At 38.7% G+C, this 23,789-nt stretch overlaps 1 protein-coding gene across 3 annotated transcripts in view; it reads left to right on the plus strand.

Annotated features, from left to right (window-relative positions):
• The first annotated feature begins 5,365 nt into the window (after positions 1-5,365).
• The window catches only part of Eda (ectodysplasin A), a 324,387-nt gene continuing 305,963 nt past the window's right edge, over positions 5,366-23,789 (plus strand). For 2 of the 3 annotated variants that reach the window (XM_026399991.2, XM_026399992.2), the window contains exon 1: positions 5,366-5,897. In XM_026399991.2, coding sequence (XP_026255776.1) covers positions 5,502-5,897 — 396 coding nt within the window. In that variant the 5' untranslated portion in view covers positions 5,366-5,501. Of the gene's footprint in view, positions 5,898-6,309; positions 6,386-23,789 lie in introns of those variants that run through there. The other variant, XM_026399993.2, reaches the window with a different exon arrangement.

The following is a 23,789-nucleotide window of genomic DNA, read 5'->3' on the forward strand; positions in this document are numbered from 1 at the left end:
GGTCTCACGAAGTTACTCAGGCTGCCTTAAATATGTGATCATATCTTGAGCCTCTGCAAAAGTTGAGATTACAGGCATGCACCACCATACCTGTAATCTATTTGCATTTATTATATACCAAACACTGACATTTAGCATCTGAAGGAGGTCAAGAAATACCATCACCAAATATGTCACTTTGGATTTCAAAGTGAGGGTACAGGGAGAACAGCATAGGCAGGGACTTTCTCTGAACTTCTCTTAACTGCCAAAAGACAGTTCCTTCAAAAGGAACTCAATTGTTATGAATCCCTTCCCTGGTAATCTCATCAAACAGAGAAGATTAGACTCCTATCACAGGAGAAGAGGCTGGAGCTCAACACCATACCTAGACAAAAAGACTGTCACCTATTCTGAGGGTCAATTTATCTTTCCTTAAAATCGTTTACTCTTAATTGCCTGCATCTCTCTTCCCTGTCCCCCATGAAGAGAGTAGATTAGCTTCTGGATCTTACTGTGTTTTGGGGAGCTCACTTTTCTTTCATGTGATGCCTTTGTATACATAATAAATTTTCCATACATTTTTTCCTATTAACCTGTCTTCTGTCAGTTTATTTTGTAGATTCTATTATTTTGAGCCCTAAGAGGGTAGAGTGAAAGTCTTCCCTCCCTTATACATCTCATTTAAGCATGGCTATCTAACAAGGCATATATATATATATATATATATATATCATCTCCTTACAGATGAGAAAACCGAGGCTCTGCAAGACAAGCAAAAATCACTTGTCCTAAATCATACAGCTGGTAAGTAAGTGAAAAAGCTGAGATTCAAACCAGTATCTAAGTCCAGAAGTCTGCATTTCACCCACTATCTGCTTATCACTAAGTGGATCAGAGAGTCGCCTCTCTTTCCTCTAAGCCCATTTATTCTGTAGATTAACTGTAACTAAGAGGTATTTAGTACCAGCCCCCCCCAAATCCATAGCATCTTCTACTCAGTTGGTGGGTATTCAGGGGTTGTTACCTGTTTTTTTTTTCTTGTACTAGGGATTGAACCCAGAGGTATTTTACCACTGAACTATACCCTGGGCCTTTTTATTTATTTTGAGATAGGGTTTCACTAATTTACCCAGGCTGGCCTCTAACTTCCAATTCTCCTACTCCATCCTCCTGAGTAGCTGGTATTATAGGCATGTGCCCTTCTTTTATTTTTTTCAAGACAGGGTCTCACAATGTTGCCCAGGCTGATCACCAAATCATGGGCTCCAATGTTCCTCCCATCTCAGGCTCCCAAGTAGCTGGAATTACAAGCCTGTGCCACTCTACCTCACTTGTGAATTTATTTTAAATATTTATTATTCAGGGGTGTCAACTAATATTATTTTAATATTAGGCCCATACAAACAATAGTAGGAAAGAATACTTGATGGAAAAGAAAAGCCAGATGAGGTACTGCAAACCAATTATATTTGAATTTCTGGATTATTTACTTTTCTGAATTATCTGCAACTCCCACAGTAGCACAAATAAAAGAGTAATTGCACAATTATAATTTAGTTCTATTTCCTTTTTATCTTTCCATAATATGTTATGTAGCTTGGCACCCAGGAGTGCTTCATAAGTGGTACTGACAGGCATCCTTTGATTCAATTCTTGTTTTGGAATTCTAGGTAGTCTAAGTCACTGTGTCTAACTTCATGCCCTATTCATCTGATAAACAATTCTGGCACCTACTGTGTGGCAGATGCTATGCTAGGCCCTGGGAATACCATAATGGAAAAATCTTTTTTCTTCTTTTTGTTACCATCAAGACACTCTCTGTTGCTGATTGTGATGGTGCTTACCTATACTCTCAGCTGCTCAGGAGGTTGAGGCAGGAGGATCACATGTTTAAGGCCAGCCTCATCAACTTACTGAAGTACTGTCTCAAAATAAAAAATAAAAAGTGCTAGAGATGTAGCTCAGTGGTAAAGTGCCCCTGGGTTCAATCCCCACTATTGCCTTTAAAAAAGGGGGTAGGGGGGTCACAGTTTAGTGGAGAGAAAACCATGTGAAACATTCAAAATATGATGTGGTAACTGGTATCATTGAATCATATTTAGGGTGCAATGAATGCATAAAGGAAAAATCTATTTGGACTGAGTTATAGTGCCATACTAAAAACATGTGAGTTGATTCATGAAGAATTTATCAGGTTTCTAAGGTGGGGGCATTTAGGTAAAGGAACTAGTTATGCAAATGTGCTGAAGCGTAAGAAGTAACAACAAATTTAGTTTTATGGGAGCATGATTTCTTTGTAGGATGGTTGAAAACAATGCTGGAGAGGCAGATTATAGGTATGTTTAGGAGCTGATATTTTGTCTCCTGTAGTACATGGTGTCAGACAGGTAAAGTAAATGAGTAATAAGGACAGTACTGGAGACCAGAGATAAAAGATAGGAATGGCTGTGTGGAACTTGATTGCTCATGTTTGTCTAAGGGGGCAGTTCTAGCTAAACGTAGCCATATGGCTAATGTGGATCCAGTGTTAGCAGGTCTTTTGTTTTGTTTTTAAATAGAAAAGCAGGAATCTATATTTTAAAAAATGTGAAATCTCCAGATTTCTAAATGTTGACAACTGATTTTTTTTTTTTTTTTTTTAGTACTGGGTATTGAACCCAGGAATGCTTAACCACTGATCTACACTCCTGGCATTTTTAGTTTTTATTTTGAGACAGGGTCTAAGTTGTTGAGGCTGGCTTCAAATTTTCAATCCTTTTGCCTCAGCCTCCAGAGTCCATGGGATTACAGGTGTGCACCACCATGTCCAGGTGGTTTTTTAAATTCAAAGCATTAGCCAATATTGCACCGAATACAACATGTCTGTTTGTTACATGTGGCCTGTAGGCTGTCATTATGAGACCTGTGTTGTAGGGGATAAGGCTTGTGGAAACATAGAAGGTATGGGGATGTATCTCAGTAGTAGACTACTTGCCTAGCATGCACAAGGTCCTGAGTTTGATCCCTGGCATTCCGCCCTCTCACTAAAAAAAAAAAAAAAAAAAAAAGGCAGAGGAAAAAAGAAAAACCACATAAAAACCTCACTGGATTGCTCCACTGAACTATTTCTACTGCAGATCAAGTCAAATGTTCTTTCAGTGGGGCACCAAAGTGAGGTCCCAGGTCAGATGCAATTAATTCCCAAGGCTTTGAGGCAACAGTGTAAACTAGGGTCTCAGTCAAGCTGTTAAAAGCCTGGTAGAACATGGTAAGCTGAGACCAGTATGGCCCCTGAACATCATTACCACCACCACTACCACTAGAAGATGGATGTCATTTGTTCCCCTTTCATTATGGAAGAAGAAGGGGTGGCCTCTTTAAACCAAGTATGTAACAAAGTCATCATAGGCAGTGATGAGACAGATAAAATACGATTTAATATCTGTTCAAACTCTTCATTTTTCATTTGGAGAAACTAAGGCCCTCCCAAAAGCATGGTGACTTGCTAAGAAAGACCCAGCAAACTAGTGGCAGAGTCAGGATTCCTGACTGGTCTAACATCCTTTCCAATAATCCTGGACTGTGATAATTAAGGTAAATCAGCCTGGCAGTTTTCCTAGCATCTAGAATTCCTGGTCTGGACAAGCAGGACTTGAGAGCAGCTGTTAAAAGTCTTCCTTTCCCCTTATCTGTATTATGATGATGATATTCTTTGTAAACTTTCTATTTCATGGATCAAGGTTAAAGAGAGGACAAAAAGATGTTTTTGAAGCACTGAGACAATTCACAAAGGCTAGGGAAGAAAAGTTGTCTGTGACTAAACTGTTTAAGGCTTATGACCTCTGTGCTCTCTGTACTGACCTTCCCGCTGCATGCTTTTGGTTTTGTTTTGGTTCTTTTCTTTTGTCTTCTTTTCTATTACCCTCTATATTTTTCTTCTCTCTCTCATCGGCCTAGATCTTAGGCCTACCCATAAGTGCTCCAGGGCATCACTAAACCTCCTTGATAGCACTCAGGATGTCTGCTTCAAGTCAATAAAATTGCTAATTATTCATTCCTCAATAAAATACGAATGAGAGCACATAGCGGCTAAAACACCATGCATGATTCCTCTGCTACAATCATTTAGCTCTCTAAAATCTGAGACTAGTAACTCTTGTCAATTGTGACTCTTGACTTAAATAATCCTTTCCATCCTTCATTTCAGGGTCTATTGTTCTGACATGTGCCACTTTTTTCCCCCTCTGAACCCGTTTCTGATTGGTGCAGCTGTTGAAGATGCTGCAGTTGCAGCAGTGTACATCTGGAACATTTGGCTGACTTGTTGAACTTCCCCCAGGGAGTACTCCAGGGGAAGGATGGGAGGGGTGGAGAGGCCAGAACAGTTGCCTGCAAATAGAGTTGCCAATAGTGTCTGGCCATTCTGTGGACCACCCTTGTAAAAATCCACCTTACTGTGCCCCTCAGTTTTCCCATTTGCTCCTTGAAGACACATGTTCTCCACTTAAAAGTTCCCCAGTAGTGGAAGAGGAGAAACTATTCTGATTGTGGATTTTCTCATGCAGCACCTTCTGCTTTGTGAAAGGGATCAATATATATTTGTTAAATTAATTGGTGTATCAAGAAATCCTCAGAGGCAGTTTTTGCCTTTCAAAGGTCAATATCACTTCAGTTCCACTTGGCACAAGTAGCCTTCTCCATGACTTAGATGGAGCCCCCAGACACACTCCAGGAGGGAGGCTGCTTGATTCCCAGTCCCTTTGGCTCCCAGGCTCCTAGGTCTCCTTTTCTTCTGGCGAGCCATTGGATTGCAAACACAGCAGGCATGGTTTCATTCCAAACCCAGAACTGTTTTAATTAGTTTAACGTCTGTTAAACGCTTTGAAGATTGAAAGCAACAGATAAGTACTGGATGGTGTTATTAACAACTGCAGTTAATTGCAAACATTTCTATTAATGCTAGTTCCTGCCTCCTTTTCTTTGCTGTACCTTCCTTCCAAGGTTCCAAAATTCTTCTCAGCCCCCCTTCCCTCCCCCGTACTGGCGCTAAAGGGTTAAACCGGGGCGGAGTCCAGAGATGAACGACAGCAGGAGTCACCAACTGGTACGGGGCAAGCGGGAAGAGCTGGGTGGGGCCCTCAGGGAGAGGCGAACTCTCACGCCCCCAGGCCCCGCCCCGCGGCCAGAGGCCCGGGTAGAACGGCAAGGGGCGGGGCGCCGAGGCTTGGCGGGCTCAGTGGTTGGGCGTCCTGGCAGCCCCTTGAGGGATGGGGCGGGGTCGACCGGGACCTCCTCCCTCATTCCCTCGGCGGGCGGAGCCGCCCCTCTCTCCCGCCCCTCCTCCTCCCTTTCCCACCCCTCGGAGTGGAGCTGCACATGCGGCTGCTCCCTGTTCCGTCCCGCCCAGCCACCGTCGCGCAGGCACGGGTCCCTGCAGCCCCCAGCCGATGGCAGGACAGTAGTCGCCTGTCAGGGGTTGTGAACGGCAGAGGCAGACGCAGCGGCTCCCAGGCCTCAGAGAGTGGGTGTCTCCGGAGGCCATGGGCTACCCTGAGGTAGAGCGCAGGGAACCCCTGCCTGCGGCAGCGCCACGGGAGCGGGGGAACCCAGGCTGCGGCTGTCGCGGGGCCCCTGCCCGGGCGGGCGAAGGGAACAGCTGCCGGCTCTTCCTGGGTTTCTTTGGCCTCTCGCTGGCCCTCCACCTGCTGACGTTGTGCTGCTACCTAGAGTTGCGGTCAGAGTTGCGGCGGGAACGGGGAGCTGAGTCCCGCCTTGGCGGCCCGGGCACCTCTGGCACCTCTGGCACCCTGAGCAGCCCCGGTGGCCTGGACACTGACGGTCCCATCACCCGCCACTTTGGGCACCCGTCACCTCAACAGCAGCCGTTGGAACCGGGAGAAACCACACTTGCCCCTGACTCCCAGGACCGGCACCAGGTGAGTCACCTAGTAGGGGCGGCGGTGACGGTGGAGGCCCCCTTCCCTGGTGAGTAGGGCGGGGGCCCTCCACCGCAAGGCCCGGAGGGTACTCTGCCACTTGGAACCAAGTTAGAGGGCAGGACCAGGGAGGGGGCAGACGAGCCGGAGAGAGGTTGTCCAGGGCAGGTTGTCTGTCCTGGGTCGCTGGCTCAGCTCGCTCAGACTCTCTCAGGTCCCCTTGACTTGGAAACTCTAGCCTGCGCCCGCCGCCCGGGGCTATGTGCTGCCTTGGGAAAAGTTGGCGACGCTCCCGCCCGGGCTCGGCGAGGAGGTGCCCGCGCTGCCCCCCTAGCCGACTAACGGCGAGCAGCTTGGCCCTTCTGCTCTTGCTGAGATTCTCTGCCCGCGGTGCTTGTTTTTTCGCGTCCAGAGTTGATGCCAGCACTAGCAAACTCTTCTTTGGAGTTGGAGTTGTAAACAGCTGAAATAACTGCTCCACGCCCGTTGAAACAACTTTTAACCGCACTTTCAGCGAGGGGTCCTTGTGCGCTGACCAGAACGTGGGCTTGTTCACACTTACCTGCAATTTGAGACTGATTGTCCTCGGCGTTCTAGTGAGGATCAGCGCCCCTGAGGAATTCTGGTAGAAATATGCCGTCTTGCTAGACAACTTCTGAACAGCAGTTTAAAAAATCTATGGAAATAAAACTCACCCTTTGCATGCCGGTTCTGACTTATTTTTTATTATTTGGATGGGGGTGTTGCTTTTTGGAAGGTGGGAGGGAAGCGCTTTCGTTACTGCTAGCTTAAGAACAGGAATCTACCAATGGAACTCAGGAGTAGTCTCCCAAGTGCAGGTTTTTTTTTTTTTTTTTCAATTTTTATGGTGTTTGTGCCTCTATTAGCATACCATTAACTTTGGTGTTTCACTTCTACTTTCTCCTAGCTCTTTATTCAAGTAAATTTAGTGCAGTAAATATAAGTATTATCTTGATTGCCATATTTTGTCTTACATGTGAAACTTAGAAGAAGCATCCAGTGATCCTTTGGAGCTGGTTAAAGGAAAATTGTGAATTTGTACTTGGAGAAGACTGCAAGTTGTGCAAATAAGTTCCTCAAGTTGAGGGAACTCAGCCTTCTATACCATACCTACTACTATATCCAAAATCATTGTCACAATTCTTAAACCTTATTTGTGCTACTTTGTCTTTCCATCCAAAGTTGTATGATTGATAGTGGCATCACATTCATGATACTTACTGCGATGTTGTGACTGTCATTTTTCTTTTTTACAATGTGCCTTGTAAACTTGCCCTGAGCCTTAAAATGTCTTGCTAGCACACTCCAACTTATATAACAGATTATCAAAAAAAGAATCAGCAGACATGCTTCTCATACTTGAAACTTTAAACACTGTAGGTAAATGATAATTAGCTAGGATTCTGGTTCCTTTATTTACCCCCTTCTCCATGCCCAATAGAAATGCTTAGCAGCTGAACATTGATATTCTGGGAAAAGATGAAGGAATTCATCTTTCTTAGTCAAATGGTGGCCAAGACTTTTTGGCATTCAGGATGGACAGAGCCATGTTTATAGACTGAGGATTAGTAGACAGCTGTACTCTAGGGCTTCTGTGATGGCATGAGACTCTCACAGGTTTGCGATGACATTTTAGTTGCCTGCCCTTTGGGTAGCACTAAAATACTTTTGTCTAGGTTTAAAACAAAACTTTGTCTTGTGTCCTTTATTGTTTTCATCTTTCTGAACAGTAGAAGCAAGGATACTGGCTCTCTAGGTTTGTTGACATAAATTTTGAATTGGAGGTTCTTAAGAGTCGTAAGGGGCCACCTAAGTCCATTTTATTTGATTCCCTTGAAGAACATAGGCTCTAAGAGGAAAGTGACTTGCCCGAGATGACATAGCTAGAGTCAAAACTAGGATGGAGTTGCTCTCCTAATTTGCAGTTCAGTGCCCATTCCCATGTAGCATTCTACATACTGAGCCTTTTTTTTTTTTTTTTGCAGAGAGAGAGAATAGGGTGGGGCTCCGTAGTAGAACTTTTACAAAGCAGAGGGCACAGATTTGTGTCATTTTGTTTTACTCTACCTACATTTTGACCAGACTAAGTTTAACCCTGTAGTCCTTATTCATCCTAATCTTCACTTTCAGGAGACTTAAGAGTATACTCTGGAAGGATTCCAGCTTAGATCCAATTTCAGTGTCTTTAGAGGATATTGGTTTTAGTATATGATAAATAAATGCATGAATAAATAAATAAAGGAAAAGTTGATTGACTATTAAATTAGTACTACTACATCCTGGGTAAAAGTTCTAGTGCTCTGGTGCACCCTCTGCTGGCTTTGCAGGGACATTTAATTGCAGTATCTGCTGACAGTCAAAATTCTAAGTTGTGCTGACAGATTCTGATTCATAAATAAGGAAGTAAACAGCCTTGTGGGATTTGGCCACGTAGGTCATATTTTTATATTTTAGTTTTTCAACCCAAACAGCTGCTATTACAGCAACTGTTGGATAGAAAGGAAGAAAGATAAAACTATGCACCCTCCAATGGGCAATGTATTCAGGTTTCTCACCAGTTTATCTGCAAGGAATGAAGGCAAGCTGACAAGAATAAATGGCAGGAATATCTCACAAGATCTAGTGAGCAGAACAGTCTGAGGGACTTCATTGCATAAGGTCATTGCAGTTAGGCAAAAGTAAACCTATCCATGCTTAGGAGATGATGGGCTCTAGACTCTTAGTTATGACTCAAAAAATGGATCATAGAAACCACTGTAAATGTCATAACTTGATTTAAAGGCTTTTAAAACTAGATACAGAAGGAAGTCAGTGCAGTGAGGATATAAAGTAGCGAGAACAACAAAGTTTCTCCAAGGAAAATATTAAGAAAGTCTTCCAAGTAAGGGTATGGTTACTGATGATAAAAAGTGAGAGAGTCACCTCAGACTTTTTGGAATCATAATTGTCTCCTGTAGCTGGAGCAGCTGAGTAGCTATAGATTTATTTGGATACTTGGTGGAGGTAATCTTAAGGGCTAGAGGCATCTTATTAGTATCTGAATCAGACAATAAACAATATAAAAATAAAATAATACATCACTGGCTCATTCTACAGAGTAGTTGGTCCAGTTGTGATTGTGCTACTCAGGGGTCAAGAATGTAGTGGGCAGCCTCAGAAAGTGAGTCAACAACAACAAAACACAACCCTTATCTTTTCCATGTAAAAGATCAAAAGTGAATTTTCACCTATAACCAGACAGAAAAGTTTGGTGGCTATTTCTCAAGAAAAACCTAACAGCTGATAAAAGTCCCCAGAAACCAAATTAAGTTGATCAAAAAGATGGAGGTGTATCCTAGTTGTTGTTTTTCGTCTGGAGAGAGAAATGATCAAAGTCTTCCAAATCAAGTGAGAGATGAGTATGGTTAACATGTTGGTGTAATTTAATAATCCAATTCAGTAAATAGAAAGTCTGATGTGCCAGATACAAAATTAGTATTAGATATCTTTTAATGCCAGGAAATTATTTTAGGAGGGAGATAATTAAAGGTAGTATCTCATTCAGCTCATTGCCCCAAGTGATAGTCTAAACTATGGTTAAAACAATAAGAACTTATTCAGTACTTTATTTAGTACTTATTCAGTATTTGAGATTTGTTTCCTAATTACCTGAGGTGATGTCATAAAAGTCAACCTTAACATTCTACAAAACATTTGTTGGTATAACTAGATAAACCATTAGTATATCCAGATTTGATATACTTATGTTAAGGCTGATTGATCACGAAAATAACTAGGTGTGCCAGGCATGGTGGCATGCTCCTATAATCCCAATAACTCGGGAGGCTGAGTCAAGAGGATCACAAATTTTCAGCCACACTTAGCGGGTGGATTTGTAGTAATATCTCATGATTTTAATTGACATTTCTCAGAAGACTACTGAGGTTGTGCTCTTTTTCATATTTTTGTTATTCCTTTGAATATGTTCTATGAAGTGTGTGTATAATTTTTTTGCTTATGTTCTATGAAGTGTGTGTATAATTTTTGCTTGTTTTTCTGTCAAGTTGTCTGCCCATTTCTTATAGATAGTTTCTTATATATTTGTAGGAATTCTTTATATGGCCTGGCTATGAACCATTTTTTGTATTTTTTATGTTGCCAAACCATTCCCAAATCTGTGGCTTATCTTTCTTTGTGGTATACTTTGATGAACGAAAGTCTTTAATTTTAATTGTCAATGTTTTTCAGTATTTTTTTTGTGATTAGGGTTTGTTGTTGTTGTTTTATTTAAGAAATATATTTCTAACTTGATATCATGTATACATAGTCAGTCTCCTGTATTATCCTCTAGAAGCTTTATCCTCCTTTTGCCACTCAAATTCAGAGCTACAATCCACCTAGGACCAATTTTTGTGTATGATGAGACATAGAAATCAAGCTCCACTTCTTTCCATATAAATAAGGATTTTTCTCTACTTCTCTACATTTTCACCTTTGTTATAATTAAAGTGTCTGCATACATGCAAGGTGGTTTTAGAAAGATTTGTTGTCTTCTGTTGGTCATTAATCCAGTTTGTGTCACTATAATAAAATAACTGAAGTTGGATTTTTTAAAATATTTATTTTTTAATTGTAGTTGGACATCATACCTTTATTTTATTTATTTATTTTTATGTGGTGCTGAGGATCAAACCCAGGGCCTTGCATGTGCTAGGTGAGTACTGTACCACTGAGCCACACCCCCAGCCCAACGTTGGATAAATAAATAAAGAAAAGAGGTTTATTTAGCTCACAGTCTTGTAAATCCAAGAGCATTGTACCAGCATCTGCTTGGCTCTGGTGGAGGCCCCTTGGACGAGTCATAACATGGCAGAGAAGTGGAAAGGGAAATAATCATGTGCATGAGGTTGCATCACTGCATAATAAACTACTCTGGTGAGAACTAACTCAGTCTTCAAGAAAAACAATAATCCCTCCTGAAAGCAGCACCAACAATGACCTAATTCACACTAGGTCTCAACTGTTAAAGATTCCACCATCTCCATACTGCCACACTGCATATAAAGTCTCCAGTACATAAAACCTTAAGGGACAAACAGCAGCATACAAATACCACAGTCTTTATCACTGGATGCTATAATAAACTCTTGATATTTGGAAAAGCAAGTCCATTCACCTTGTTTCCTTTCTTTAAAAGTATTTTGAAGGGGTTGGGCTTATAGCTCAGCAGTAGAGTACTTGCCTCACACATGTGAGGTACTGGGTTTGATCCTCAGCACCACATAAAAATAAATAAATAAACAAAATAAAGATATTGTGTCCATCTTTCAAAAAATCTTTAAAAAAATATATCGAAAAGCTGGGCATGGTGGTGCATGCCTATAATCCCAATGGCTCAAGAGGCTGAGTCAGGAGGATTTGCAAGTTCAAAACCAGCCTCAGCAAAAGCTAGGCATTAAGCAACTCAGTGAGACCCTGTCTCTAAATAAAATACAAAATAGGGCTGGGGTTGTGGCTCAGTGGCCAAGTGCCCCTGAGTACAATTCCCGGTCCCCCCCCCCAACATATTGAATATTCTTGACCCTTGGCCCTTTGCATTTCCATGGGTATTGTAGAATCAGCTTGTCAGCATGTCCCATACTTATTCTAAGTTTTTTGTTTATTTTTATGCCATTGTAGATGTTATTATTCTAAGTTTTTTGTTTATTTTTATGCCATTGTAAATGTTATCTATGGTGGATATTGTGATCCACAATCCAAATCCTATTTTAAGAATTAAGGACTCATTCCCTCAATTGTTGAAGTCCAATCTCAGTAAAGAGTGCTCTTTTGAGTATTCCTTGGTTGAGGAAAACTGTTTCACCCAAGGAGAAGCCTCTTCCAGGGAAATTTGCATTCAATGACAAAGTAATGTTCATATAAATTCCTTTCCCTTTCTGTCAAATTGGGAAATCTTCAGAGGGCCATATCTAGTCAAGAACTAACTATGAAGTTGGCTATGGCTTTTTGGGGACTAATATTTTCCCTTCTCTTGCATATGTGTTGATCCCATAAACTCTTCCTAATAAAAGCCCTATGTGGTATTCTATGTCTTTCATTCTGCTTCATAGAAAACTCAACCTGGGGGTATATATAATTTTAATCTAATTTTAATTGATTATTTCTGATGTTTAGAAATCTAGTTTATTTTTATATATTGACTTTGTATACAGAGACTTGATGAATTCTTTTATTACTCTTATATCTGTATGTTCTTTTGAATTTTCCAAAATACTATCAAATGGCTTGTGAAAAATGATAATTAAAAAAAATTATTATTTTCCTTTTCAAATTATATATTTTAAGAAATTCATTTCTTACCTTATTTTAGTGGCTTTCTTACCGTATTGAACTATTGGAATAATGGTAAATAGATGTAGGATAGCAAAGCTGGATGCAGTGGCACACACCTGAAATCCCAGCACATGGGGAGGCTGAGGCAAAAGGATCTCAAGTTCAAGAATAGCTTCAGCAACTTAGTGAGACTGTCTTAAAATTAAAAAAAAAAAAAATCAGGGCTGTGGATGTAGCACAGTAGTAGCAGGCCCATGGGTTCAATCCTCTGTACCCTTTTTAAAAAGTAGTGATATCGGGATGCTGGGGTTGTGGCTTAGCAGTAGAGTGCTCGCCTAGTACATGTGAGGCCCTGGGTTCGATCCTCAGTACCACGTATAAATAAATAAATAAAATAAAGGTATAAAAAATTTTTTTAAAAAGTAGTGATATCAAGGCTTCCTTTTTCTCTTTTCAGTTTTGGAGAAATATCTTTTAACATTTCACTGTTACTTAATGATTCTTGTAGTTTTATTGTTCTTATTAGTTATTTTAAGGTAACTTTTATCAATTTAAAAAGTTCTCTTGTGACCCTAGCTTACTAAGAGTTTTGCTTTATTCATGATCTCCTGTATCATTGTAAAATCATGGTTTTCTTGCATGTATTGAGATAACCATAAGATTTTTCTCCTTTAATGTATTAATGTGGAATTAAACTTGCACCCTAGGAAAAACCCTATTTATTCCTAATGTCTTATTCAGTTAATATATGGCTGAATTTGTTTTGCTAACATTTTGCACACTCTTGGTGGGAATATAAATTAGTACAGCCATCATGTGATCCAGCAATTCTACTACTAGGTATATATCCAAAAGAAATGAAATTTAGGATCCTTGCATCTATATTTATGAGTAAGTTTAGCATACAATTTTCTTTTATTATCAAGTTTGGATATCAAGGTTATGCCGTCCTTACAGTAGCTAAAAATGTTTGTTTTTAATGTTTTGACTGTAAAAGCTTATGTAATTTTGATAATGTTTCTTCCTTAAATGTTTGGTAGAAGTAGTGAAGTCATTTTGCCCTGGGGAGGGATTAAATACTATATTTGATATCTCACTAGATTCAGGAATTTAAGACATATATGCCAAAGAATACTTAGAAATAAATTTAACTAAGGAGATGATAGAACTGTACACTGAAAACTCATAAAACATTGATAAAAGAAATTGAAGAAGACACAAACAAATGGAAAGATTGTTTGTGTTCATAGATTGGAAGAATTAATATTGTTAAAATGTCTATATTCCCCAGAGAGATCTGCCAATTCAGTGCAATTTCCATCAAATGATATTTGTCATAGAAATTGAAAAAAACAGTGCTAAAATTTGTATGTAACCACAAAATATCTCAAATAACCAAAGTAATATTAAGCAAACTAAATAAAACTAAAAACCTAAAACCCCAAAACTAAACCCTAAGCAAAACAAAACAGCAATAATAACAACAACAAAAAGCAAAGCTGAAAACACCACACTACCTGACTTCAAAAATGTACTACAAAGCTACAGTCATCAAACAGCGTGGTACTGGCATAAAAACAGACACATAGATCGATGGAACACAATAGAGAGCCTGGAAATAAATCCATGCATTTATGGTCAATTGATTTTTTTTTTACAAAGGTTCCAAGAACACACAATGGGGAAAGGACAATTTCTTCAATAAATGCTACAGGGAAAACTGGCTATCCACATTCAAAATCATGAAGTTAGATCCTTATCTTATACAATATAAAAATCAACTCAAAATAGATTAAAGTATGACCTGAAACCATAAAACTACTAGAAGAAAGCATAGGGGAAAAGCTCCGTGACATCAGTCTGGGCAGTGATTTTTTTGGATACAACCCCAAAAGCACAGACAACAAGAGCAAACATAGAAAAATGAGATTACATCAAACGGAAAGCTTCTGCACATCAAAGAAAACAATCAACAAAGTGAAAAGACAACATATAGAATAGAATATATTTGCATAAACATAAGGGATTAATATCCAAAATATAAAAGTTCAAACAACTCAATACCAAGAAAACAAATAACCCAATTAGAATGTGTGCAAAGGGCCTGAATAAACATTTCTTAAAAGAAGACATACAATAAGTATATGAAAATAATGCTCAGTGTCACTAATTATCAGGGAAATGTAAATCAAAACCACAATGAGGTATCATTTAATAGTTGTTATAATGACCATTAAGAAAAAAAGATGGAAGAGCCAGGTGCAGTGGTAGACACTTACAACCCCAGTGACTCGGGAGGCTGTGGTAGGAGGTTCACAAATTCAAGGCCAACCTGAGCACGTTAGAGAGACCCTGTCTCAAAACAGAACAAAACAAAACAAAAAAGTTAGAGCACTTGCCTAGCATGTGCAAGGCTCTGGTTTCCATATCCTAGTACCTGCCCTCCACCAAAAACAAAACAAAACAAACAAACAAACAAAAGGAAGATCACCAGTGTTGGTGAAGAGATAAAAATAAGGGGAGCCCTCACACACTCTTGGTAGGAATATAAATTAGTACAGTCATCATATGATCCAACAATTCTACTACTGGGTATATATCCAAAAGAAATGAAATGTATGGAAGAGACATCTGCACTCCCGTGTTCGTTGCAGTGCTATTTACAATAGGCGAGATATATGTCCACCAATGGATGAATAGATAACAAATGTGGTATATACACACAATACACTAATATTAAGCCTTAAAAAAGGAAACCCTGCCTTTTGTGACAATATGGATGAATCTAGAAGACATTATGCTAAGTGAAATAAACCATTAAATCATACAGCCATTTAGTCCACAAAAGACATTATTGTTGTTTTATAACCAAATTCATTTAGATTTCTCCTATGTTTACTTTTTAAATTACTTTTCATTCCTTAATTCCTTCCCAAGTTTCTATTTGGGATAATGTCCTTCTGCTCTGATAACACCCTTTAACATGTCCTTTAGTATGTGTCTACTATTGATAATTTTTCTAGGTTAGTAGTTTTTTTTTTCTTTCAGAAGTTTGAAGATACCATGTTATTGCCTACTGGCTTCCATTATTCCTGCTGGGAAATAGCTGAAAATTTTATATTTGCTTCTTTGAAGAAAATCGACTTTTTATAAGTACTGGGGATTAAACCAGGGTTGCTCTACCACAAGCCATGTTCCCAGCCCTTTGTACTTAACATTTTTATTTTTTTTTTATTTTGAGATAGGGTCTCACTAAGTTGCTGAGACTCACCTTGAACTTGAGATTCTCCTACCTCAGTCCCCCTTAGTAGCTAGAATTATAGATGTGCACCACTGTACCTTATTCTCTTTCTTTTAAAAAATTCAGTTACTATTTTGTCTTAGTTTGGTCTATTTGGGCTGCTCTAACAAAATACTATAAACTCAGTGACTTATAAACAGTAGGTATTTATTGCTGACAGTTTCAGAGGTTGGGAATTTCAAGATCAAGGCACTGACAGATTTGGTGTTTTGTGAGGGTCTACTTCCTAGTTTATAGAATAGTACTTTTTGGCTGTATCCTTACAGGATGTAAGGGATGAAAGTGTTCCCTTGGGACTATTTTGTAAGGAAGCTAATCTCATTCATGAAGGGAATGTATTCATAATTTAATCACCTCCCAAAGGCCTCACTTCCTAATATCACCATACTGATAATTTGATTTCAACATATGCATTTTGGGGAGACACATTTAGCCCATAGCAAACTTGTAGGTATTTTCTCAGCATCTGTTATATCTCTTTCATACTTTTTTCTATATTTTGATATTCTTTTCCTCTCTGTACTTATTCTAGAAATTTTTCTGATCTACCTTATAATTCATTAATTCTTTTTTTTTAGGTAATAAAATTTTTTTTTCTTTTTTTTTATTGTTGGTCGTTCAAAACATTACATAGTTCTTAATACATCATATTTCACAGTTTGATTCAAGTGGGTTATGAACTCCCAATTTTACCCTGTATACAGATTGCTGTATCACATCGGTTACCCTTCCATTGATTGACAAATTGCCTTTCTAGTGTCTGATGTATTCTGCTGTCTGTCCTATTCTCTACTATCCCCCCTCCCCTCCCTTCCCCTCCCCTTTTCTCTCTCTACCCCTTCTACTGTAAATCATTTCTTCGATTTGTATTATCTTGTCTTACCCCTCCTTTCCTCTTATATGTCATTTTGTATAACCCTGAGGATCGCCTTCCATTTCCATGCGGTTTCCCTTCTCCCTCCCTTTCCCTCCCACCTCTCATCCCTGTTTAATGTAAATCTTCTTCTCAAACTTTCGTCCCTACCCTGTCCTTGTTTACTCCCCTTATATCAAAGGGGTCATTTGGTATTTATTTTTTAAAGATTGACTAGCTTCACTTAGCATAATCTGCTCTAATGCCATCCATTTCCCTCCAAATTCTATGATTTTGTCATTAATTCTTTTTTCACCTTTGTATAATCTATTAAACTCACCCATTGAGTTCTGAGTATCATCTGCCACACACACACACACACACACACACACACACACACATACGTATATATGTATACACATACATATATGTGTGTATCTATATGTGTATATATATGCGCATATATATTTTTGAGGGGGGATAACAGGATCTCATAATGTTGCCAAGGCTGGTCTTAAACTTGTGATTCTTCTGCCTTAGCTTCCCAAGAAGCTGAGATTATAGGCATGTGCCACCATGTTTATCACATATATTTTTATTTCTTTTGGTTCCTTTATTTGTGGTGCTGGGGATTGAATCTAGGCAAGACTTTACCACAGAGCTACATCCTAGCCCCTGGTTATTTTTTTTAGAATAGTGCTCAGTTCTTTGTCAAAACTCAGAATCAAATATTTTTTAATTTATTTTTTATTCTAATTTGTTATATATGACAGCAGAATGCATTATAATTCTTATTACATATATAGAGCACAAGTTTTCGTATATCTGGTTGTATACAAAGCATATTCACACCATTGGTGTCTTCATACATGTACTTAGGGTAATAATATCCATCTTATTCCACCATCTTTTTTTAAAATAGTTTTTATAGTTGTAGTTGGACACAATACCTTTATTTTATTTATTTATTTTTATGTGGTGCTGAGGATCAAACCCAGCGCCTTGCATGTGCCAGGCGAGTGCTCTACCTCTGAGCCAAAACCCAAGCCCCCAAATCTTTTCTTTTTTGAAAGTATTAATCATAATTATGTAATAATCTCCATTTGATAACAATTATCCCAATCCTTGAGAGTGTGTTTCTATTATATATTGCATATCTTGTTCTTCTATTACTTTGGCTGTTTCTTAATATGTCTTATTAGTTTTGATAGAATAACAAATATTGTATATGAAAAATTATAGTAGAGATTGTTTGAGGCCTCACTTATTTTTATCCAGAAAGGGTTCATGCTTGAGATTGAGATACTATGAAGTGGGCTTCAGGCCAAATGAAGGTTGATTTACCCTTCTTTTTAGCATCTATCCCTTCTAAATTAGAACTCAAAGCTTAAGGGTTTTTCTAGCGTTCCCCTTCCTCAATGTGTCCTGAATTACAATTTCTGTACTCTTAGCTTTATGAATCTGTCAAAAGCTTTGCTATCTCAGCTGGCTCTTCTATAATCAGCCAGTGACTGTAACAGAAAAACAACTTCTTGGTGTTTTCTTTTTATTCAACATCTTGGCTCCATAATACTGCATTGCTTTCTGTTTGCTTGTTTTGAGATGGGGTTTCGCTATGTTGCTGAGGCAGGCCTCAAACTACTGGGTTCAAGTAGTCCTCCTGCCTCAGCTTCCCCAGCAGCTGGGATTACAGGTATGTGCCACTCTTCTTGGCTGCATTGCCTTTTAATAATGATATGACATGTAATTTATATCTTACCCGAATTTTCTTGTGGTTTTCAGCAGGAAATTTAGTTCAAATTACTTATGCATTCGTTATTAGAAACAGAATCAGCTGATTTCTTCAACAAATATATAATGATCATCTTTATGTATCAGTGGAGATGTTACTGTTGAATGGGTTTTAGGGGACTCCTGCAATCATGGAGGATTGTAAACCTTCAAGTACAATACAAATTGGTGGTGCAATGATAGGGTTAATAATAGGATGATCTAGAGCACCTAACCCAAACATTTGAAATCAAGGAAAGATTTTCTTGACAAACCATTTCTGAGCTTGATCCTGGAAAATAAGTAAGAATTAAGCAGGATAAGACTGTTTTAGGCAGTAGGAACATCATGTGTAATCACCTGGAGGTGAAATAGAACATGACGTTTCCAGGAAACAGCAACTCAGTTTTAACAAAGCTACAGTTATTAAGATAGTATGGGGCTGGGGAGGTGGCTCAAGCAGTAACGTGCTCGCCTGGCATGCGTGAGGCGCTGGGTTCGATCCTCAGCACCACATAAAAATAAAATAAAGATGTTATGTCCACCAAAAACTAAAAAATAAATACTAAAAAATTCTCTCTCTCTCTCTCTCTCTCTCTCTCTTAAAAAAAAAAGATAGTATGGTACCAGCATAAGAATAGGCATATAGATCAATGAACAGAATTGAGAATCCAGAAAGAAATAAATCTTACATTATAATTAATTGATTTATTGTTATTATGATGCTCAGTAGTGGGGATTGAACCCACTGGGCCTCATGTATGCTAGGCAAGTGCTTTGCCACTGGGATATTCCCATGGCCTTTTAAAATTTTATTTTGCCTAGGCTGACTACAAACTTGTGATCCTCCTGCTTCAGCTTCCCATGTAGTTGGGATTAGAGGTGTGAGCCACCACACATGGCAATTAATTGAATTTTTTTAAAAAAATATTTTTTGTTGTAGATGAACATAATACCTTTATTTTATTTATTTATTTATATGGTGCTGAGGATTGAACCCAGTGCTTCACATGTGCTAGGCAAGTGCTCTATGATTAAGCTACAATCCCAGCACTCAATTGAATTTTGAAAAAAGTACCAAGACAGTTTATTGAGAGGAAATATCCTATTCAACAAATGGTGCTAGGAAAAGTGGATATCCACATTCAAATAGATAAACTTAAGAAATGTGCAGTAATTGGGCACAGTGGTGCATACCTCTAATCCCAGCTACTTGGGAGGCTAAAGTAGTAGGATTGCAAATTCAAGGCCAGCCTGGGCATCTTAGTGTGACCCTGTCTCAAAATAAAACTTAAAAAAGGGTTGGTGATGTAGCTCAGTGGTAAAGTACTTGTCTAATATGTGCACGTTCTGGGTTCAATCCTTAGCACTGCAAAAAATAAAATGGTAGTAGACCAAATAGATTTTGCTCAAAAGACATATAAGTGGTAAGTGAGTGTTTAGTATCAGTAATCATCAGGGATATGGAAGTCAAACTACAAGATGGTATCACCTCACTCTGGTAAGAATACCTAATCTCAAGAAGAGTAAAGATAGTAAGTACTGGTGAGAATGTAAGAAAAAGGAATCATTGCACACTGTTGGTGGCAATGAACATTAGTCAGCCATTATGGAAAACATTATATAATTTCCTCAAAAAATTGAAACTAGAATGAAATACCATTTCACATCTGCTAGAATTACCATAAGGAAAAAGACAATAAGAAGTGGAGTTGTGGAGAAATGAGAACCCTCTTACATTGCTGGTGGTAATGTAAAATGATGTAGCTGTTTTGGAAAATAGTTTGTTCCTTAATAAGTTAACATCGAATTACTATGACCCAGCAATTCCATTCCTAGGCATATACCCAAAGGAATTGAAAACACATTTTCACACAAGAACCTCTATATGAATGTTCATAGCAGTATTATTCATAATAGCCCCAAAGTGGAAACAACTGAAATGTCTGATGAATATATAAACAAAGTGTGTATATTATTCTATACAATGGAATATTTTTCAACCATAAAAAGAAATGAAGTATAGATACCTGTTACAACATGGCTAAACCTAAAAAATATTATGTTAAGTGAAAGAAGCCAGTAATAAAAAAAACAAATTGTATGATTCCATTTGTTTGAAATGCCAGAATAGGCAAATATATAGATACAAAATTAGGTAAGTGGATGTCTGTGGTGAGTGATGGGAATGAGGGCACTTAATGGGGAGAATGAAAATATTCTAAAACTGATTTACCACAGTCAGGGTGGTTATCATTGGAACCTGAAGGAAAGAAAATAATGTAAGAGTTATCATGAAGTTACACAATTCAGTAAATTTACTAAAAGACCACTGATTTGTGTACCTAAAAAAATTGTTGGTATATGAATTATACCTAAATAAAGCTATTGTTTTAAAAAAGTGTCTGGCACATAGAAAATTATGAATAAATGTGTAAAATGTGTTGGTTGTTTATGAGTGGTACCTATCCTTACAGGAGAGATATAGAAGAGAATCTTTAAGACCATTCATTCCAATTATCCAGAACTTTCTCCCTCTAATAGATGTATCTAGAGTCCCAAACCACAATCAACTTGATCAGATGCTTCAGGGATGGTAGTCTATTAGTGTATAATTTGAAAAAGCCCTACCAGTTTTTCTGGTGTGTACTCCAGATTACAGATCTGTGATTTATGGAATTGTGAGTAGCCTAGAGTCATTAGAGCCTAGAGTATCTATGTGGTCTACTATAGTTTGAATGTCCCCTCTAAAACTCATGTTGAAGTTGCCATTCTGACAGTATTTCAAAGTGGGACCTTTATGAGATGATTAGGAAATGAGGGCTCTGCTCTCTTGAATGAATTAACATAATTATCATAGGAGTGGGTTAGGTATATTGAGAGTGGGCTCCTAATTAAGGGATAAGATGGGCTCCCATTGTCTTTTTGTCTTATGTGCTCTTGACCTTCCACCTTGCATAATGGGATGATGCAACATAAAGGTTCTTGTCAGATGCAGGAACCATGCTTTTGTACTTTCCAGCCATCAGAGCTATGATAAATAAATTTAATTTCTTTATAAATTACCCAGTCTGTGGTATTCTACTATAACAACACAAAATGGAATAATAAAGTATCCGGTGGCTACTTGAACTAGAGTGAGCAGGAACTGAGAATCTTAGCTCAAAATTGTTTCCCTTTCTCTTTTTCTTTTCATCTTTCTTTCCCTCTCTCCCTTCTTTTCTCTTTCTTCCCCTCCTCCTCTCTTTCTGATAGAAATACCCAATTCTCATATACTACTAAGAATTATTTTCAGAGTTGTAGGGTTAAAATATATATCATATCATACAGATCATCTGTGAAAGAGGTTGTTTTTTTTTTTTCTTTTGGTACTGAGGATTGAACCCAGGGGTGCTTTACCATTGAACTACAGCTCCAGCCATTTTGTTTTTTTATTTTGAGACAGAGTCTCACTAAGTTGCTGAGGCTACCTTAAACATTTCATCCTCCTGGCATAGCCCCTAAACTGCTGGGATTATAGGCATGTGCCACTGCACCTGGCTGAAAGTAGTTCTTTACTAGGGGTGCATATTAGTCTTGGCTGGAGAACTTTTTCAAAAACACATGTCTCTGGTTATACCCAGACATACATCATCAGAGTATTTACAATGGGATCATGGGCATATATAGTTTGGAATAAAGTCTTCTCAGATGATGCTATTTCTCAACTTCATTTGAGAACTACTGCTCTAAAGGAAGAAATAAAAGAAGAGTATAAACAAGATAAGATTCTTTCCATGCACCTAATTTCAGTTTCCCTTTTACAGATTATTAAGTCTTTATTATCTGTAATTACCAGACCTACCTTTGAAGACCATTGACCCATGAACTTGAGTGGTAGTTTATGCTTAGTAAACATTTCTGTGGAATACTACTTGGAAAATCAATTCATAAACTCTGTGTCTTTTGGGGAGAGAGGAAATAGATTTCTGTTGTCAGTTCTTCAGCCAGATGATAGTGCTGTATGCTTGGAGTAGCCAAGAGAGAGGGTGGTTCCCTGTCTTTTATGACATCCTAGGGACTTCCCTGCTGCTAGCTGCTGAAACCACTTTAAAATAATAGGTTGCTGAGTAATTTTCTCCATGTACATCCACCTGTCAATGGGCCTGCACTTCAGAGATGAAGAGTAATTTTTATTGGAGTGATGGCAGATAGCAGGGGTTGAAACCAGACAGCCACAATGAAATTGATTTTTTAAAGGAGATTACTTTTGAATTTTATTCTGTGGTTTGTGGATCGTTATTCTTATTTCATCCTGCCACACCAATGGCCTACAAGGGCAGTAAAAGCTTGAACATTGCTAAGAGTTTTAGATCAGTCCAAAAGGCTGTGTGCCTAGAAGCAGTGCATGATTCTAGAACACTTTTGCTAAATTGTCTAGATGGTTAAGATGGGGAAGAGTTTCTTACATAAGAAAGTTGGTTTAATTTTTCCTCCACTGTACTGGGAATTGAACCCAGGGACACTCTACTACTGAACTACACTGACAGCCCTTTTATTTTTTATTTGAAGACAAAGTCTTGCTAAATTGCCGAGGCTGGCCTTGAACTCATGATCCTCCTTCCTCAGCCCCTCAAGTCACCAGGATTACAGGTGGTGCTGCCATGCCTGGTTTGTGAAGTTGATTTTTTAATGTTCTCTTACACCACCCCCTTTCTTTCTGTTCCTACTGATACCACTCTCATTGTTTAGCTTAGATAATCTTTAAGTTCTCTCTCAACCAAGGAATTCTGATTCTTTCACAGATCCTTATTATCTCTGACCTGCAGTGGCTATATAGCTGAGAATTGCTTTGTTCTTTACTTCATAAACACACCTTAGCTAGACTATTGTTTTTAAGAGCCACAGAGTCATGTCATCCCCCTCCTCAGAAATCTTTGCTATGTCCCCAATTATAGAATGAAATTCAATATTCTTTGTTTGTGGAGTCAGGCTCTTGCTATGTTGCTTAGACAGGCCTGAAACTCCTAGGCTCAAGCAATCCTTCTGCCTCAGCATCTCAAGTAATTAGGACTATAGGTCTGTGCTACCACCCCACTTAAGTTTAAAATTCATTTTTTCTTTTTCTCTTTTTGCTTTCCCTCCCCCACCCCAGTACTGGGGATTGAACCCCGGACCTCACACATGCTAGGCAAGTGTTCTACCACTGAGCTGCATCTCCAGCCTTTTGCCCAGGCTCTTCACAAAGTTGCAGTCCTCCTTCCTTGTTCTCCAAAAGTTAGGATTATAAGTGTGTGCCACTACAACCAACTCAAACTTCTTAAACTGGCCTTCCGATTCTCTGTGAATTCATATTTGCACTGTTCTGCCATTCTTTTAGTTTCTCTCTATTTAGTCATGTTTCATCCAGATTGGTACACTGACAGACCTGTTTCCCAAAGTTGAATATCCTTCCTTCCAACCTGTCTCTTGGTGTTCTCCAAGTCCTTCAAAACTCAACTTAAACCTTAACCACTTGGTAAATTCTTCCTGACCCATTAATCTGTCTCATCACTTTTCTAAACTCCTCATTTGGCACCACTTTGCTGTAGATTTTCTTGTTACCTTAACTAAGATGGTAATATTTTTGAAGGCAGAGACCAAGACTTTACACTTC

This window comes from Urocitellus parryii, chromosome X, assembly GCF_045843805.1.
Source record: "Urocitellus parryii isolate mUroPar1 chromosome X, mUroPar1.hap1, whole genome shotgun sequence".
Lineage (NCBI taxonomy): Eukaryota > Metazoa > Chordata > Mammalia > Rodentia > Sciuridae > Urocitellus > Urocitellus parryii.